This window comes from Rhinoderma darwinii, chromosome 4 (genome assembly GCF_050947455.1).
Source record: "Rhinoderma darwinii isolate aRhiDar2 chromosome 4, aRhiDar2.hap1, whole genome shotgun sequence".
Taxonomy (NCBI): domain Eukaryota; kingdom Metazoa; phylum Chordata; class Amphibia; order Anura; family Rhinodermatidae; genus Rhinoderma; species Rhinoderma darwinii.
In genome coordinates this window covers 268,046,839-268,066,791 of record NC_134690.1, presented here as the reverse complement: position 1 = coordinate 268,066,791, position 19,953 = coordinate 268,046,839, and the positions used below count along the sequence as shown (strand labels likewise).

Sequence of the window (19,953 nt, the reverse complement as noted above, 5' to 3'; positions counted from 1 at the left end):
GTTAGTTAGTTATCCCTCTTCTGACTCTCTAGATCAGGTTATGGCTTTAGCGGTACGTCTTGACCGACGTCTCAGGGAACGACGACTTAAACGTTTTTGTGCCTTCTCCTCTGGCTCCCTTATGTTGGCTCCTGAGGTTCCGTTGCTTCGTTCTTTCACGGAAAACTCAGATGAACCAATGCAAATCGGGGCCTCCGTGTCTCCCCAACAACGTAGAGAGCTCCGCAGGAAGAATGGTCTCTGCTTCTACTGTGGGGATGACAAGCATCAAGTGAACGACTGTCCTAGGCGTAAGAATACTCCAGCCGGAAAACTTTCGCGCCTAAGTGACCATCGGGGAGGTCGCTTGGGCGCACAGGTATTTCCCGTAAATATGAAACATAATAAGGTCTTGCTTCCCTTTCAGGTATCGTTTGATGGTAGGTCTGCCACCGGCAGTGCCTTCGTGGATTCAGGGTCTTCTGCTAATATTATGTCTGTGGAGTTTGCTATGTGTCTAGCTATGCCATTAATTGATTTGCCTAAACCTGTCCCGGTAGTGGGTATCGACTCCACTCCACTTGCTAATGGTTATTTTACGCAGCATACCCCTGTTTTTGAACTCATTGTTGGCTCCATTCATTTGGAGCAGTGTTCTGTGTTGGTGATGCAGGGATTATCGTCCGATTTGGTTTTAGGCCTTCCTTGGTTGCAGATGCATAATCCCACGTTTAACTGGAATACTGGGGATCTTACTAAATGGGGTAATGAATGCATGATGTCCTGTTTTTCCATTAATTTGGTTTCTCTCACTGAGGAGGTGAACACTCTACCTGAGTTTATTCAGGACTTCGCTGATGTTTTTTCTAAAAAAGCCTCCGAAGAGTTACCTCCTCATAGAGAGTACGATTGCGCTATGATTTGGTACCAGGAGCTAAGCTCCCTAAAGGTAGGATATTTAATCTCTCTTGTCCCGAACGTGAAGTCATGAGAGAATATATCCAGGAAAGCCTGGCCAAGGGTTACATTCGCCCCTCTACTTCTCCGGTACGTGCAGGCTTCTTCTTCGTAGGGAAGAAGGATGGTGGTCTTAGGCCGTGCATCGATTACCGAAACTTGAATAAGGTCACTGTAAGGAACCAATATCCCCTGATTCCTGATCTCTTCAATCAGGTTCAGGGGGCCCAATGGTTCTCTAAGTTTGATCTTCGGGGGTCTTATAACCTTATCCAAATCAGAGAAGGGGATGAGTGGAAGACTGCGTTTAACACGCCCGAAGGTCATTTCGAATACCTCGTCATGCCCTTTGGGTTGTGTAATGCTCCCGCGGTCTTCCAGAATTTCATAAATGAGATTTTAAGAGACTACCTGGGGGTATTTCTTGTAGTGTACCTTGATGATATACTTGTGTTTTCCAAGGACTGGTCCCCCCACATTGAGCATGTCAGGAAGGTGCTCCAGGCCCTTCGGGGAAAACAATCTCTTTGCTAAAACCGAAAAATGTGTGTTTGAGGTGCAGGAGATACAATTTTTGGGTCAAATCCTCACTCCTAACGAATTCCGCATGGACCCTGCCAAGGTTCAGGCTGTGGCTGAATGGGTCCAACCTGCCTCCCTGAAGGCTTTACAGTGCTTCCTGGGGTTTTCTAATTATTACAGGAGATTTATTGCTAACTTCTCGGTCATCGCTTAGCCTCTTACGGACCTTACTCACAAGGGTACTGATCTCCTCCACTGGCTTCCGGAGGCGGTCCAGGCTTTTGAGATCCTTAAGAATAGCTTTATCTCTGCCCCAGTGCTGATTCAGCCTAACCAGATGGAGCCATTCATCGTGGAGGTTGACGCCTCCGAGGTGGGAGTGGGTGCTGTATTGTCCCAGGGTACTAGGTCTCTCACCCATCTCCGTCCCTGTGCCTATTTCTCCAGGAAGTTCTCCTCCACTGAGAGTAACTATGACGTTGGCAACCGCGAACTCTTAGCCATTAAATGGGCATTTGAAGAGTGGCGTCACTTCCTGGAGGGGGCTAGGCACCAGGCAACGGTCCTTACCGACCACAAGAATATGGTTTTCCTAGAATCTGCCCGGAGGCTAAACCCGAGACAAGCTCGATGGGCATTGTTTTTTACTAGATTCAACTTTGTGGTCACCTATAGGGCTGGGTCTAAAAATATTAAAGCTGATGCACTGTCGCGTAGCTTCATGGAAAGCACTCCTCTGGAGGAGGATCCTGCTGGTGTTTTGCCCCCAGGTATAATCATATCCTCTGTTGATTCTGACTTAGTCTCCGAAATTGTGGCTGATCAAGGTTCAGCTCCCGAGAATCTTCCTGAGAACAAGCTGTTTGTTCCCCTGCAATTCCGGCTAAGGGTACTCAGGGAGAATCACGACTCTGCACTATCTGGCCATAAAGGCATCCTGGGTACCAAGCACCTCATTTCTAGAACCTATTGGTGGCCTGGGTTGCTTAAAGACGTTAAGGCCTACGTCGCCGCTTGTGAAATTTTTGCTAAGTCCAAGACTCCCAGGTCCCGACCAGCAGGCTTACTATGTTCTTTGCCCAATCCCCAGAGACCTTGGACCCATATCTCCATGGATTTTATCACCGATCTGCCTCCTTCCCAAGGCAAGTCGGTGGTGTGGGTTGTAGTAGACGGCTTCAGTAAGATGTGCCACTTTGTGCCCCTTAAGAAACTACCCAATGCCAAAATGTTAGCTACCTTGTTTGTCAAACACATCCTGTGTCTCCATGGGGTTCCTGTCAATATTGTTTCTGACAGAGGGGTACAATTTTTTTCATTGTTTTGGAGAGCTTTCTGTAAGAAGCTGGAGATTGATCTGTCGTTCTCCTCGGCCTTCCATCCTGAAAGTAATGGCCAAACTGAGAGGACTAATCAGTCTCTAGAACAATATTTAAGGTGTTTTATCTCTGACTGTCAAGATGATTGGGTCTCCTTCATTCCCCTCGCCGAATTTTCCCTTAATAACCGGGTCAGTAACTCGTCAGGGGTCTCCCCCTTTTTCTGTAATTTTGGGTTTAACCCACGGTTCTCCTCCGTTTCTCCTGGTGGGTCCAACCATTCCGAGGTAGATCTTGTTCATCGGGAACTGTACACAGTCTGGACCCAGGTTCAGAAGAACCTTGAGGCGTCCCAGAGCATACAAAAGACTCAGGTAGATAAAAGACATTCTACTAACCCCTTGTTTGTGGTCGGGGATCTGGTGTGGCTGTCTTCAAAAAATTTGTGCCTTAAAGTTCCGTCCAAAAAATTTGCTCCCCAGTATATAGGACCGTACAAGGTCAGTGAGGTCCTTAACCCTGTCTCCTTCCGGCTGGAGTTACCCCCGTCTTTTTAAATACACAACGTGTTCCATGCCTCCCTCCTGAAACGCTGCTCCCCATCCATGGCTACCTCGAGGAAACCTCCGGTCCTTGTTCTCACCCCTGAAGGGGTAGAATTCGAGGTGGCCAAGATTGTGGACAGCAGGATGGTCCAAGGCTCCCTCCAGTACCTGGTCCATTGGAGAGGATACGGACTTGAGGAGAGGACTTGGGTACCCGCCCGGGATGTTCACTCCGGGTTATTGCTTAGGAAGTTCCATCTTCGGTTCCCCAACAAGCCAGGTCCACCTAGGAAGGGTCCAGTGGCCCCTCATAAAAGGGGGGGGTACTGTAAAGGATTTGCCAGACACAGCTTCTGTGTCAACGCCCGTGGTTAATCAGCCTGCATCTGTTCCTAGGTCTGCTAGAGTGACTCGTTCTGCTACCACTTAGGCTGGTAGGCTGAGGAGTGGGAGAATTTATCACAGCCTGGACAGACGGTCCTAGCTCCCACCCTTGGTCTACTTATACCTTCATTTTCTGCTTCTCCTTTGCCTGTGATTCTCTTGCTTCCTGGCTCTGCTGTTCCTGCTATTCCATTGACCTCTGCTTCATATTGACCCTGGCTTTACTGACTACTCTCCTGCTCTGCGTTTGGTACCACGTACACTCCTGGTTTGACTCGGCTCGTTCACTACTCTTTTTGCTCACAGTGTTGCCGTGTGCAACTGCCCCATTTCCCTTAGCTTCTGTGTACCCTTGTCTGTTTGTCTGTCGTGCACATATTGAGCGTAGGGACCGTCACCAAGTTGTACGCCGTCGCCTAGGACGGGCCGTGCAAGTAGGCAGGGACTGAGTGGCGGGTAGATTAGGGCTCACCTGTCTGTCTCCCTACCCCGACATTACAGCAAGATGGAACAATAATGTTCTGTGGATTCTCTATGGTGTCTTCCATCTCGAAAGACCTGGACAAGGCATCGGCCCTCACATTCTTGTCGGCCGGGCGATAATGGAGCTCAAACTGGAACCTTGTAAAAATCAGTGACCACCTGGCCTGACGAGGGTTTAGCCATTGGGCCGTCTGGAGGTAGGTCAGATATATGTGGTCTGTAAAAATCAGGATCGGATGAGCTGCGCCCTCTAATAGATGTCTCCATTCTTCCAGAGCCAATTTGATGGCCAGTAACTCCCGATCCCCGATCAACTAGTTGCGTTCTGCGGAAGAGAAGAGCTTAGAAAAATATCCACATACCCTTGACTTGCCCTTGGGACCTTTCTGGAACAGGAGTGCACCAGCACCGACAGAGGATGCGTCCACCTTCAACGAAAACTGTCGAGAGACATCCGGATGATGGAGGATAGAGGCTGACGTGAAGGCACTGTTCAGGCTATTGGACACCTTGGCGTTCATACCCTTCTTAGTAAGGTTAGAGATGGGAGAAGTCAGTGAGGAGAAGTTTGGAATAAACTGCCTGTAAAAATTAGCGAATCCCAGAAAGCGCTGTATGGCCCTCAAGCCTTGAGGACATGGCCATTCCAGAACAGACTTTACCTTCTCAGGATCCATCTTGAGACTTCAATTCGAGACGATGTAGCCCAGGAAGGGTAGAGCATCTTTGTCAGACATGCACTTCCTCAGCTTGGCGTATAAAAGATTCTCCCTTAACCGTAGCAGAACTTGACGGACATGTCTCTGGTGCGTCATAGGATCTGGATAAAAAAAATCAAGATGTCATCAAGCAAAACCTAAAGATTGGAGTCTGACATACCAAATATGAAATAAAACAATGTAAATTTATCGAATCACTTAAAATAAACAAAACATTGCAACAGCTTTTGTATATATGGTGTGTATACACCTTTGCTAAATTTATTTATTCCCATTATGGGCAAGGTCTCATCTGCATCATGTAGAGGCCATACAGGGCGAATATATTATTGTTGCATCCATCATTGAATCACCACATGTTTATATACACTACCGTTCAAAAGTTTAGGGTCATTTAGAAATTTCCTTATTTTTGAAAAAAAAGCACAGTTTTTTTCAATGAAGATAACATTAAATTAATCATAAATACACTCTATACATTGTTAATGTGGTAAATGACTATTCTAGCTGCAAACGTCTGGTTTTTAATGCAATATTTACATAGGTGTATAGAGGCCCATTTCCAGCAACCATCACTCCAGTGTTCTAATGGTACAATGTGTTTGCTAACTGTGTTAGAAGGCTAATGGATGATTAGAAAACACTTGAAAACCCTTGTGCAATTATGTTAGCACCGCTGTAAACAGTTTTACTGTTTAGAGGAGCTATAAAACTGACCTTCCTTTAAGCTAGTTGAGAATCTGGAGCATTACATTTGTGGGTTCGATTAAACTCTCCAAATGGCTAGAAAAAGAGAGCTTTTTTATGTGAAACTCGACAGTCTATTCTTGTTCTTAGAAATGAAGGCTATTCCATGCAAGAAATTGCCAAGAAACTGAAGATTTCCTACAAAGGTGTGTACTACTCCCTTCAGAGGACAGCACAAACAGGCTCTAACCAGAGTAATAAGAGAAGTGGGAGGCCCCGCTGCACAACTGAGCAACAAGACAAGTACATTAGAGTCTCTAGTTTGAGAAATAGACGCCTCACAGGTCCTCAACTGGCAGCTTCTTTAAATAGTACTTGCAAAACACCAGTGTCAACGTCTACAGTGAAGAGGCGACTCCGGGATGCTGACCTTCAGGGCAGAGTGGCAAAAAAAAAGCCATATCTGAGACTGGCTAATAAAAGGAAAAGATTAATATAGGCAAAAGCACACAGACATTGGACAGAGGAAGATTGGAAAAAAGTGTTATGGACAGACGAATCGAAGTTTGAGGTGTTTGGATCACACAGAAGAACATTTGTGAGATGCAGAACAACTGAAAAGATGCTGGAATAGGGCATGACGCCATCTATCAAGCATGGTGGAGGTAATGTGATGTTCTGGGGTTGCTTTGGTGCTGGTAAAGTGGGAGATTTGTACAAGGTAAAAGGGATTTTGAATAAGGAAGGCTATCACTCCATTTTGCAACGCCATGCCATACCCTGTGGACAGCGCTTGATTGGAGCCAATTTCATCTTACAACAGGACAATGACACAAAGCACACCTGGTACGCAAGAAGTGCCCATCAGGCCAATCCAACTTGTGGGAGGGGCTTCTGGAAGCATGGGTTGAAATTTCTCCCGATTACCTCAGCAAATTAACAGCTAGAATGCCAAAGGTCTGCAATGCTGTAATTGCTGCAAATGGAGCATTCTTTGATGAAAGCAAAGTTTGAAGGAGAAAATTATTATTTGAAATAAAAATCATTATTTCTAACCTTGTCAATGTCTTGACTATATTTTCTAGTCATTTTGCAACTCATTTGATAAATATAAGTGTGAGTTTTCATGGAAAACACGAAATTGTCTGGGTGACCCCAAACTTTTGAACGGTAGTGTACATTTGGCTGCTGTAATCACCTCTTAAATATAGTCTTTACTTAAAGGGTTAAGTGGGGTTTCTCTCACCCCTTATGCTATGTTAAATATATATACATAGGTGTAATGTGCTACAGTCTTGTCCCTTTTTGGTTATACAGCGTCATCTTTTGTACTGTATTATCTGGTTGTCTATCCGCACTGTGGCAATTATCTCTATGTTTTTATGTGTTTTGTTTATTTTAAGTGATTGAATAAATTTACATTGTTTTTTTCATATTTGGTGTGTCAGACTCCAATATTTAGGTTTTGTTTCAAATTAGCGGGTTTCACCGTTACCACCATGTCTAATATGGGCTTTGAGCCCAGTTCCCTATGGACATCATATACTAATTGGAATGTATATCCACAATGAATTTTCAAGGGATTTTCTTGGTGTTCTCCATTTAGGTATAGTATAAGATGTCATCAAGGTAGACTACTACACAAACATAGAGGAGGTCATGGAAAATGTAATTCACAAACTCCTGGAAGACCGCGGGAGCATTACACAGGCCGAAGGGAATTACTAGATTCTCATAGTGTCCATCACGGGTGTTAAATGCCGTCTTCCATTCATCACCCTGGTGAATCCGTACTAGGTTGTAAGCCCCACGCAGGTCTAGTTTAGAAAAAATCTTGGCACCACGTATACGATCAAACAGTTCAGAGATCTGTGGCAACAGATATTTATTCTGCACCGTGATCTGATTGAGACCTCTGTAGTCGATACAAGGACGAAGAGAGCCATCTTTCTTTTTGACAAAGAAGAACCCGGCTCCTGCCGGGGAGGAAGACTTTCGTATGAAGCCTCTCTCCAAGTTCTCTTTCACATAGGCGGACATGGACATAGTCTCTGTCAAAGAGAGAGAATATACCCTACCACGGGGAAGGGATGCACCAGGAATGGGCGATAGGAAAGTCATATGCCCGATGTGGAGGCAATGTCTCCAGCTCCCTCTTGCTGAAGACATCCGAAAATGCTGCATAATGACTCGGCAATCCTGCCAATGACGAGGCAGCGAAGGCTGAGCCGGCCGAATCTGCACCAGGCAACGACCTTGACACACAGGGCCCCACTGGAGAACCTCTACAGAATTCCAGTCCAGAACTGGGGCATGCAGTCGGAGCCAAGGCAGGCCCAGCAACACAGGATTAACAGCTTTGGGTAGCACATAGAAAGGCAGAAGTTCGGAGTGAAGGGCTCCCACTTGGAGCCTCAGCGGCTTGGTCACAGCTATAACTGGGTCTGGCAGAGGTAGTCCATTCACTGAAGCAACTGTCAACGAGTTCTCCAGAGGGGTGGTGGGTAATTGCAGAAGATCCACCAGGTCTCTACGGATGAAATTAGCAGGGGATCCAGAGTCTAGATACGCAGAAACCTGATGCGTTTTCTCGCTTGACACAATGGTCACAGGTATGGACTAACTAGATGGAAGTCCATTCTTACCCAATGTTGTCACTCCTAGCAACCCTAGGTTTTGGGATCTTTGGGGACACAGGCGCACAAGATGGCCACCGAGGCCGCAATAAAGACAGAGTCCAGATGTGCGTCTGCGTTGCCTCTCCTGGGTGGATAGCTTACACTGTTCCATTATCACAGACTCCTTAGGAGGATTGACATCTCAGGACAGCAGGGGTAGCTGCAAAGTAGGAGCCAAACTGGCAAGGGCTCCCTCTCGTCGAACCTCTTGGAGGCGTTCTCGGATCCGTATATCAATCCAGGCAGACAAGATGATGACGTTGTCTAGGGTAGGCGGCAGATCTTGGGCGGTAAGTTTGTCCTTAAAGAGACTGTCACCACATTATAAGTGCCCTGTCTCCTACATAAGGAGATCGGCGCTGTAATGTAGGTGATATTTTTTCACAACGTTAGGAGCGATTTTGGTTTATGCTAATGAGTTTCTTAATGCCCAAGTGGGCGTACTTTTACTTTCGACCAAGTGGGCGTTGTACAGAGGAGTGCATGACGCTGACCAATCGGCATCATGCACTCCTCTCCATTCATTTACACTGCACTAGCGATATAGATATATCACTATGTGCAGCTACATACACAAACCCTAACATTACTACAGTGTCCTGATAATGAATACACATGACCATCCAGCCTGGACGTCATGTGTACTCAGAATCCTGACACTTCTGACTCTTTTTTTGTGAGATTCCAGCAATGGAAACCAAATCTCGCGAGATCACGGAGCTAAACGAGATTTGGTTTCACTTGCTGGAATCTCACAAAAAAAGAGTCAGAAGTGTCAGGATTCTGAGTACACATGACGTCCAGGCTGGATTTCATGTGTATTCATTATCAGGACACTGTAGTAATGTTAGGGCTTGTTTATGTAGCTGCACATAGTGATATATCTATATCGCTAGTGCAGTGTAAATGAATGGAGAGGAGTGCATGATGCCGATTGGTCAGCGTCATACACTCCTCTGTACAACGCCCACTTGGTCGAAAGTAAAAGTACGCCCACTTGGGCATTAAGAAAGCTCATTAGCATAAACCAAAATCGCTCCTAACGTTGTGAAAAAAGATAGTTTTTTTAAATAAAAAGCATTACTGTCACCTACATTACAGCGCCGATCTCCTTATGCAGGAGATAGGGCACTTATAATGTGGTGACAGAGTCTCTTTAATTTTAACAGACAGTCCATGCCAGAATGTTCCATGACAGCTCTCCTGCCAGGGTGCGGAAGTGGATGGCGTACTCTCTCACGGAGGTGTCTCCTTGGCGTAGGTTAATCAAAGATGCCGCTGCAGATGAGACTCGTCCAGGCTCCTCAAATACCATGCGAAAAGTCCAGAGGAAGGCTTGGAAGTCACGGGTCTCTAGACCTTGTCTCTCCAAGATAGGGTTCGCCCATGCTAGAGCCTTGCCGGAGAGGAGAGAAATGATGAAAGCGACCCTTGCGCCATCAGACGAAAATGTTCTACTATACAGGCTGAAGTGGATCTGGCTTTCATTAAGAAATCCACGACAGGTACTTGCTTCTCCATCATAGCGGTCAGGAAGTGGCAAAGAAACACGCAGGTCAACACTGCCAAGAGGTGTAGTCTGAGGATCAACACTGCCAGGAGGTGTAGTAGGAGGAACAGCAGCTTGTGCGTCCTGCCGACGTGCAAGGATGTTTAACGCCTGGAGGAGATGGTCCTGTCGGGACCAGAGGTCCAGCACATCCACTCGCATCTCCTGTGACGTCGTCATGTCTTGAATCGGCCAGCGGGGTCCATGGCCTGAGTGTACTGTCACGAAGGGTCTGTGGACCCACTGGGCCATACCGCCTTGGCGGTAAGGCAGCTGGCCAACAGGGCGCAGGTGAAAGTCTATAGTACGTATAGGGTACCTGTGGCAGCTCAGACAGCAGCAGGGCAGGCCTGGCTGGGACTAGGCAGCAGGTAGACGTCAGGCGAGGTGAAGCAGGTCAGACGTGGGATACAGCACGACACGACTTTGGCACAGCATAGTGCTCGACCAGGGTGGTATGGAATGCTAGGAACAGAAACTGGAACAGGTACAGGAACAGGTAACACACTAGGAGGCCATCACATAGACAAACTAGGGAACAACAACAACGCTCAGGCATCGAAGCAGTGGGCTGGAACCCTCTTATAGTCCAGGGTACTCACGGGTCAAAGTTCGTCACAAGGTCCAGTGCGTGCGCTGCCCCTTTAAGAGCGGGCACGAGCGTGCGCGCGCACCCTACGGGATCTGGCTGAGGTGAGTGGACGCGAGCGCTGGCGTCTCCTGAGGAGTCTGCGGCGCTTGCCAACTCGTGGCTGTCAGGAGGGGACCAGAGCTGACAGCTCGCAAAAGGCACCGGGAAATTGGTGGAAACTTTGACAGGAAGACATCTGGTAGACCAAAGGCCACTACAAAATCAGATGACAAGTTTTTGAGATTTAACGGTTTGCGTGATCGGCGCCTCACAGCACAAAATCTTCAAGCCCTGCTTAATGCAGCAAAAAATAAACAAGTTTACATTTCAACTGTGAAGAGAAGACTTCTATCTGCAGGTTTGACAGGTCGAGAATCAGTAAGAAAGCCAATGCTATGATTGCAAAATATTATTTTAAAAAAAAACTTGCCTGGGCCAAGCAGCACCTCCAGTGGACTACTGAAGAGTGGAAGAAGGTCTTTATGGACTGATGAATGAAAATTTGACATCTTTGGTACATCATGCAGAGTTTTTGTATGTCATCGAGTATGTTAAAGGAGGCTTCCTCAGTGTACGACACAAAATGTCAAACATGGAGGAGGAAGCGTGATGGTCTGGGGCTCTTTCGCTGGATCCAGATTTGGCAACTTGCACAGGGCTACTGGCACACTGGACAAAAAGGGTTACCATAGCATTTTGATGCACCATGCAATACTCTCTGGTGTACGCCTACTTGGTTAGGGGTTCATATTACAACAAGACAATGATCCAAAACATACTTCTAGGTTGTCAGAACAACCTAAGAGGACAAGAAGAAGCCAGTAGGCCTCAAAGAAGGGAATGGCCTGCACAGTCTCCAGAATTAAAACCCATTGAGCTTGTTTGGGATGAAACGGACAGTAGGGTGAAAGCAAAGCAGCCTACAAGTGCAGCACATTTGTGGGAACTTCTGAAACAATGTTGGGATGAAATTTCTGAACAATATCTGAATGCAATTGTAGAATGAACGCCTCAAGTGTGTAAAGCTGTTAGATTAGCTAGAGGTGGCTACTTTGAATAATCAAAAATCTTTAACTTGTTGACACAAAATTAATCCATTATTTTTATTAATCTGAACTTGTTTATTTCTTCTATGCTTTTATTTCAAAGTACATTTGAGACATTAAACTGTGTAAATATCAATAAGAACTGGAAAAATGTAGGTGTTCTAAAACATTTGACAGGTACTGTAAAAGGGGGCAATTGACTATCTGTATTATCTCCCCTTTCTCCGTTCCTAGTCCGTTACCTCTGTTTCCTATATAGTCCGCAGTCCTTCACACACCACAGGAGTAACATACAACCCTCGCAGATACTTAAATAAATAAAAATACTTAACTCATAACATAGACGTGACAAACCAATATACACTACATGAAGATACAGTACATTACATAGACAACACAACCACACAGAGCTGCCTCTGTTCCTACCTTCCTTGGACACTTTGCACATGTGACTAGTAATGTGTATGTATATATAATATAAATCCAGGTCCCAACCTTATACGGTCTCCTTGTACTACAACTATAACCAAAGCCACATACAGCGGCTGACCATTAGTACATGTACATATAGACACTCATGCTTAAAGTGCATATATATATCTACTCATCTATAATCCACATAAGATTCCTAGAATATCTCTATGTACACATATAAAGTCTGCTGTAATATAATTATACTTATATACATACACAGAAAGAACACATATAAAGCATATTGGAAACTAAATCTCGCGAGATCACGGAGCTAAACGAGATTTGGTTTCACTTGCTGGAATCTCACAAAAAAAGAGTCAGAAGTGTCAGGATTCTGAGTACACATGACGTCCAGGCTGGATTTCATGTGTATTCATTATCAGGACACTGTAGTAATGTTAGGGCTTGTTTATGTAGCTGCACATAGTGATATATCTATATCGCTAGTGCAGTGTAAATGAATGGAGAGGAGTGCATGATGCCAATTGGTCAGCGTCATACACTCCTCTGTACAACGCCCACTTGGTCGAAAGTAAAAGTACGCCCACTTGGGCATTAAGAAAGCTCATTAGCATAAACCAAAATCGCTCCTAACGTTGTGAAAAAAGATAGTTTTTTTAAATAAAAAGCATTACTGTCACCTACATTACAGCGCCGATCTCCTTATGCAGGAGATAGGGCACTTATAATGTGGTGACAGAGTCTCTTTAATTTTAACAGACAGTCCATGCCAGAATGTTCCATGACAGCTCTCCTGCCAGGGTGCGGAAGTGGATGGCGTACTCTCTCACGGAGGTGTCTCCTTGGCGTAGGTTAATCAAAGATGCCGCTGCAGATGAGACTCGTCCAGGCTCCTCAAATACCATGCGAAAAGTCCAGAGGAAGGCTTGGAAGTCACGGGTCTCTAGACCTTGTCTCTCCAAGATAGGGTTCGCCCATGCTAGAGCCTTGCCGGAGAGGAGAGAAATGATGAAAGCGACCCTTGCGCCATCAGACGAAAATGTTCTACTATACAGGCTGAAGTGGATCTGGCTTTCATTAAGAAATCCACGACAGGTACTTGCTTCTCCATCATAGCGGTCAGGAAGTGGCAAAGAAACACGCAGGTCAACACTGCCAAGAGGTGTAGTCTGAGGATCAACACTGCCAGGAGGTGTAGTAGGAGGAACAGCAGCTTGTGCGTCCTGCCGACGTGCAAGGATGTTTAACGCCTGGAGGAGATGGTCCTGTCGGGACCAGAGGTCCAGCACATCCACTCGCATCTCCTGTGACGTCGTCATGTCTTGAATCGGCCAGCGGGGTCCATGGCCTGAGTGTACTGTCACGAAGGGTCTGTGGACCCACTGGGCCATACCGCCTTGGCGGTAAGGCAGCTGGCCAACAGGGCGCAGGTGAAAGTCTATAGTACGTATAGGGTACCTGTGGCAGCTCAGACAGCAGCAGGGCAGGCCTGGCTGGGACTAGGCAGCAGGTAGACGTCAGGCGAGGTGAAGCAGGTCAGACGTGGGATACAGCACGACACGACTTTGGCACAGCATAGTGCTCGACCAGGGTGGTATGGAATGCTAGGAACAGAAACTGGAACAGGTACAGGAACAGGTAACACACTAGGAGGCCATCACATAGACAAACTAGGGAACAACAACAACGCTCAGGCATCGAAGCAGTGGGCTGGAACCCTCTTATAGTCCAGGGTACTCACGGGTCAAAGTTCGTCACAAGGTCCAGTGCGTGCGCTGCCCCTTTAAGAGCGGGCACGAGCGTGCGCGCGCACCCTACGGGATCTGGCTGAGGTGAGTGGACGCGAGCGCTGGCGTCTCCTGAGGAGTCTGCGGCGCTTGCCAACTCGTGGCTGTCAGGAGGGGACCAGAGCTGACAGCTCGCAAAAGGCACCGGGAAATTGGTGGAAACTTTGACAGGAAGACATCTGGTAGACCAAAGGCCACTACAAAATCAGATGACAAGTTTTTGAGATTTAACGGTTTGCGTGATCGGCGCCTCACAGCACAAAATCTTCAAGCCCTGCTTAATGCAGCAAAAAATAAACAAGTTTACATTTCAACTGTGAAGAGAAGACTTCTATCTGCAGGTTTGACAGGTCGAGAATCAGTAAGAAAGCCAATGCTATGATTGCAAAATATTATTTTAAAAAAAAACTTGCCTGGGCCAAGCAGCACCTCCAGTGGACTACTGAAGAGTGGAAGAAGGTCTTTATGGACTGATGAATGAAAATTTGACATCTTTGGTACATCATGCAGAGTTTTTGTATGTCATCGAGTATGTTAAAGGAGGCTTCCTCAGTGTACGACACAAAATGTCAAACATGGAGGAGGAAGCGTGATGGTCTGGGGCTCTTTCGCTGGATCCAGATTTGGCAACTTGCACAGGGCTACTGGCACACTGGACAAAAAGGGTTACCATAGCATTTTGATGCACCATGCAATACTCTCTGGTGTACGCCTACTTGGTTAGGGGTTCATATTACAACAAGACAATGATCCAAAACATACTTCTAGGTTGTCAGAACAACCTAAGAGGACAAGAAAAAGCCAGTAGGCCTCAAAGAAGGCAATGGCCTGCACAGTCTCCAGAATTAAAACCCATTGAGCTTGTTTGGGATGAAACGGACAGTAGGGTGAAAGCAAAGCAACCTACAAGTGCAGCACATTTGTGGGAACTTCTGAAACAATGTTGGGATGAAATTTCTGAACAATATCTGAATGCAATTGTAGAATGAACGCCTCAAGTGTGTAAAGCTGTTAGATCAGCTAGAGGTGGCTACTTTGAATAATCAAAAATCTTTAACTTGTTGACACAAAATTAATCCATTATTTTTATTAATCTGAACTTGTTTATTTCTTCTATGCTTTTATTTCAAAGTACATTTGAGACATTAAACTGTGTAAATATCAATAAGAACTGGAAAAATGTAGGTGTTCTAAAACATTTGACAGGTACTGTAAAAGGGGGCAATTGACTATCTGTATTATCTCCCCTTTCTCCGTTCCTAGTCCGTTACCTCTGTTTCCTATATAGTCCGCAGTCCTTCACACACCACAGGAGTAACATACAACCCTCGCAGATACTTAAATAAATAAAAATACTTAACTCATAACATAGACGTGACAAACCAATATACACTACATGAAGATACAGTACATTACATAGACAACACAACCACACACAGCTGCCTCTGTTCCTACCTTCCTTGGACACTTTGCACATGTGACTAGTAATGTGTATGTATATATAATATAAATCCAGGTCCCAACCTTATACGGTCTCCTTGTACTACAACTATAACCAAAGCCACATACAGCGGCTGACCATTAGTACATGTACATATAGACACTCATGCTTAAAGTGCATATATATATCTACTCATCTATAATCCACATAAGATTCCTAGAATATCTCTATGTACACATATAAAGTCTGCTGTAATATAATTATACTTATATACATACACAGAAAGCACACATATAAAGCACACATATAATATAACTTAGCTTGCTCCTGATGTTAAAGAGGCTCTGTCACCAGATTATCAAATCCCTATCTCCTTATCTGAATGTGATGGGCGCTGCAATGTAGATAACAGCAAAGTTGTTGTTTTTTTAAAAACGATAATTTTTGCCCAAGTTATGAGCAATTTTATATTTATGCAAATGAGCTTTTCAATGGACAACTGGGTGTGTTTTTTTCTCATTTTACCAACTGGGCGTGTATTGTGTTTTTACCAACTGGGCGTGTATTGTGTTTTTACCAACTGGGCGTTGTGAATAGAAGTGTATGACGCTGACAAATCAGCATCATACACTTCTCATAGTTCCCACCCAGCTTCTTTCACTAAAGACACACAGCGTGACTTCACCCCCAGGTCCTTATACCTTGTCGTCGGACAAAGAAGATACATCGGCTCCAGGCGTCCAAAAGATTAATATGCTCGTCTCTAGGGAGTTTGCTATGCTTACCTGCACATGGTGATGCTGCTGCAAATTCAACTGTACGCCTGGAGCTGATGTATCTTCTCTGTCCGACGCCAAGGTTGAAGGACCTGTGGGTGAATTCACGCTGTGTGTCTTTAGTGAAAGAAGCTGGGTGGGAACGATGAGAAGTGTATGATGCTGATTTGTCAGCGTCATACACTTCTATTCACAACGCCCAGTTGGTAAAAACACAATACATGCCCAGTTGGTAAAAACACAATACACGCCCAGTTGGTAAAACGAGAAAACACGCCCAGTTGTCCATTGAAAAGCTCATTTGCATAAATATAAAATTGCTCATAACTTGGGCAAAAATGATCGTTTTTCAAAAAAAACAAAACTTTGCTGTTATCTACATTGCAGCGCCCATCACATTCAATAGGAGATAGGGATTTGATAATCTGGTGACAGAGCCTTTTTAAGTGCTGATCGTCCAGGGCTGGCAGGAAAGAGCCAGCACCAAGAGCGTCCCATGGCCTATATGTTCCTATCCCTGAGTTGAACCCACCCATTCCATTGCCTTATGACCACCCATACACCTTCCAATGTGCATCTGTACAGTATAGGTAAATCTAATCCCAGTATGCTCAGCTGTCTCTACATCCAGTTTACAATGGCTCCTTCCTGTACTGAGGTCCATTGTAATGCTAATAAGGCTGTAGATAAGAATCTATGACCAAATGGCTTCTGAGCATACTGCCACCTCAATGGGTGAACACCACTGAATAATATCAGTATATACTATATCTATTTACCAGGTATATTTAATGTGGTCATATGGCAGAGTGTCTGGATGGGAACAATATTCTCCTGTAACATTCCCCCTGTTGTCGGTATACCGACACATTATGTTGGAAGTCTGGTCTTTTGTGTGTGGGGTGCTTACATTTCATTGCAAAAACATGTGTAATTCGCATACAGCAGGAAAAAAAACCTAGGAAGTCCACAGTGGAAAAATAAAAATCACTTCTTCTCCCTTGGATGTGAGAAAGAAGATTGTCCACAAGAACATGTATCTTAGAGGCCGTCCATTTGTTCTTGCAAGCACATAATACTTAGTATAAGTTTATTCATTTTGCCTCTCTGGCTAATCTGTTGGTTCATCTTCTTGGGCATCATCAGTTCTGGTTGTCACCCCATCTTGGAGTCCATCAGAAATGGGTTGTTTGGGCAGATGTTAGGTCACTTTTACCGTCCAAGGCATTCATTGTTTCTTTGTGCATTTCTGTACCTGAAATTATATTAAGAGAACAGTATGCTCCTCGGAGGAGGTCTCCTCAATAGCTGCAGTTAGTGCCAAACACAAGGTTCAAGACATTTCATCTCTGCATGTTGTCCATACTTTCTTTCACCTGTCATTGTTGTCTCAGTTATCTGTCATTTACATGATTAGAATCCATCAGGAGATTTGATGCTCCCCCTGTGGACGGTATCTATAACAGACTACAACACTTGGCACCCTCAGTAGTTACAGTATGAACGGAGGCTTGGGATCATGACTCCTCTGGAGTTCCCCCTTGGACCAGCTGCGGCAAAGACCTGCGTCCGACCGGGCGGTCGTTGTTCCTTCAATGCGCCTCTGTGGTTCACAGTGCGGCTATCCACTCCCTCACAGAATCCCCAATAGAGAGAGCTATGCTCCACGGCCTATTGGCTGCGCCGCAGACTTTGTAGGCTTGCGCCCAAATCGCACCACACGCCTCCATGGGTCCTAGTGGAGCTATCCGCTACATTTCGTTGGACCGGTTACACAGTTGGTCGGCATTTGTTGTCCTGACCATCCGCTTACATACAGGGTTTACCTAAGTAAGAGACACAGGACAACAAGCAATACATCTTGGAAAACACGTATAAAGATCCAACACCACCATCGTCAAGACTGCAGCCTGTATCACATGCAGTTCTGCTGCTAGAGGTGTGTTCTGCATCATACTCTTGTCTTTTAGGTACTATCTATGCATTTGCCTAACATTCTTTAATGCTCTGAGGGTGTTATTAACATTTTAGCACTCCCAGCATGAACCGAACAGCCCAATTCTACAAGAACTTATAGTGCTTGGAGTTCTGTGCACTACCATCAACACCACTATTGTCATTGGATGCCAAGAGACAAACAAAATAATAAAAATACTTTGCATTTTAACAAGTCAAAGATTGATATTCAGGAGCATACCTTTCACAGAAAACACCAAATGTGTGTGTAAAGTAAGGGTTTTCATGCTATGTTTGCCAGTATAACAAAATTGTACTACAATGAATGTGCATAAACTAGTTAGGCCAGTAGCATTGCCACTGCTGTTGTATCTGGGAAATCAAGAGTCACAATGTCTGTGAAAGCTGCATGGCCTTACCCCCTGAGGGGCACACCTGTGAAGAGAATGGCTTCTACAGTAAAAACGACATAAAAGCCAAGGCAACTCTAGATATCTCTTGTGTAGACAACCCCCATCGTCTGGGCAAACAACAGGACTGTAATATATTTACATTCTGCTAAGAAAAACAATACAACAAAGAGGTTCTGTAACAGTAAACCAAATCCCCCCCCCCCCCCCTTTGCTGGTGATCATGTCTTACCACCACAAACTGAGAGTTATTTAGGTTTACATGAATAATAAATTGTGGCCAATGTTATATGGGGTATCACTGAAGATTACATATTAGAGCCAGGTGTTTAGGGATCCCCAAGCACAAGTCTTACTGTACCAGTATCCCAATATGTGCATCTGTTGTACCAGTGTCTTGTACCAGCCCAACTTTATCTGTAGCCTTTGTGCTCACATGTGCTCTCTGTGTCTGTGTTGGAGTACTTGCCCACCTAACATAATTAGATTTCATTGTGAAACCATTATTATCTAAGCTCACATGATTCTTGTGAACTCTTCATTCACAGAATCTCTTTATATGCCCAAATTGTAGGCAATGGAAGCATCGGACATTGCCCCACTTCCCAAATTTGGATGCATTAGGATACAAGGGTATTTGGCTAGAAGCCTTATCCTGTAGCACATGGTCATGTTGCAGTTTGCTATTAGCTGCTACCTGTCTCCTGATATTTATGGACTTTCTTTTCTTCAGCAAATCCTGCCTTAACTGCTCTTTCACTAATGCTGCTTCAATGAGTGATGGCGCTTTAGCCGCGTCCAAATGAATTGTGATGTCAAGATATGGAAACTTTTCCCCAAACATGCGTACCATTCCTTGTGGGACTCCCATACTATGATCCTTAGTCACTTTCCTATACATAGCTTCAAACCTCCCACATAGAGACAAGGGCTCATCATGGATGGTAGGCCTGAAATTACTTAGGACTTCCGGGGTGACGTCTGAATGCCTTGTTACCAATATCATGATGATTGAAAATCTGTCTTCTTCATCATGAAATAGGCCATTCCTGGGGGCAGTTTTCCCTATGACCTCATATCTTTGATGAAGATGTGTAGGTAACCATAGTTTAAACAGTTCCATGCAATATTTCTGAGGGACAGAAAATGTCTTACACTGTCCCTCAAAAATGTCACAGGAAGTGAAGGGATCTACGTTTGGTTCATATCTAGGAATCAGTTTGTATATCATCATCAGAAATTGCATCCTCTCCATGTTATGGAAAGATTGCAATTCTCCAGTACTACTGTGGCACATTTGTGAGTTGGAGGTGGCCTGAAAATTCTCCACGTCCCCCCCAATCCACCAACTGTGTCACCAGCAATAATTGTGTCAGCATTACAAGCAGTCCTTTGGGTCAGACCTTGTATAGTCTGCAGTAGCCATAGGTGCAGTCTCCTCAGTCCCCCTGTTTGCACTCAAAACACAAATTTGTTTTGTGGGCAAATATTGTTGACGTTATAACTCACCTATAGTCATTTGCAGATCACTGATAGTCTCATCCCTTTTACCTAGCTCGCTTTTCAGGTCAGCAATAGTCACATCAGTAGATGCTGCTTTTTTCTTATATTCAGTTATTTCCATATATAACTGTATAAAAACCTTGTCA

The 19,953-nt window shown here is 45.0% G+C and overlaps 1 protein-coding gene across 1 annotated transcript in view; it reads right to left on the bottom strand.

Moving 5' to 3' along the window:
* The window catches only part of LOC142760528 (uncharacterized), a 99,280-nt gene extending 88,318 nt beyond the window's left edge, over positions 1-10,962 (bottom strand). Inside the window, exon 1 of the mRNA XM_075863725.1 lies at positions 10,884-10,962. Coding sequence (XP_075719840.1) covers positions 10,884-10,962 — 79 coding nt within the window. The remainder of the gene's footprint in view (positions 1-10,883) is intronic.
* Between the last annotated feature and the right edge of the window lie 8,991 nt (positions 10,963-19,953).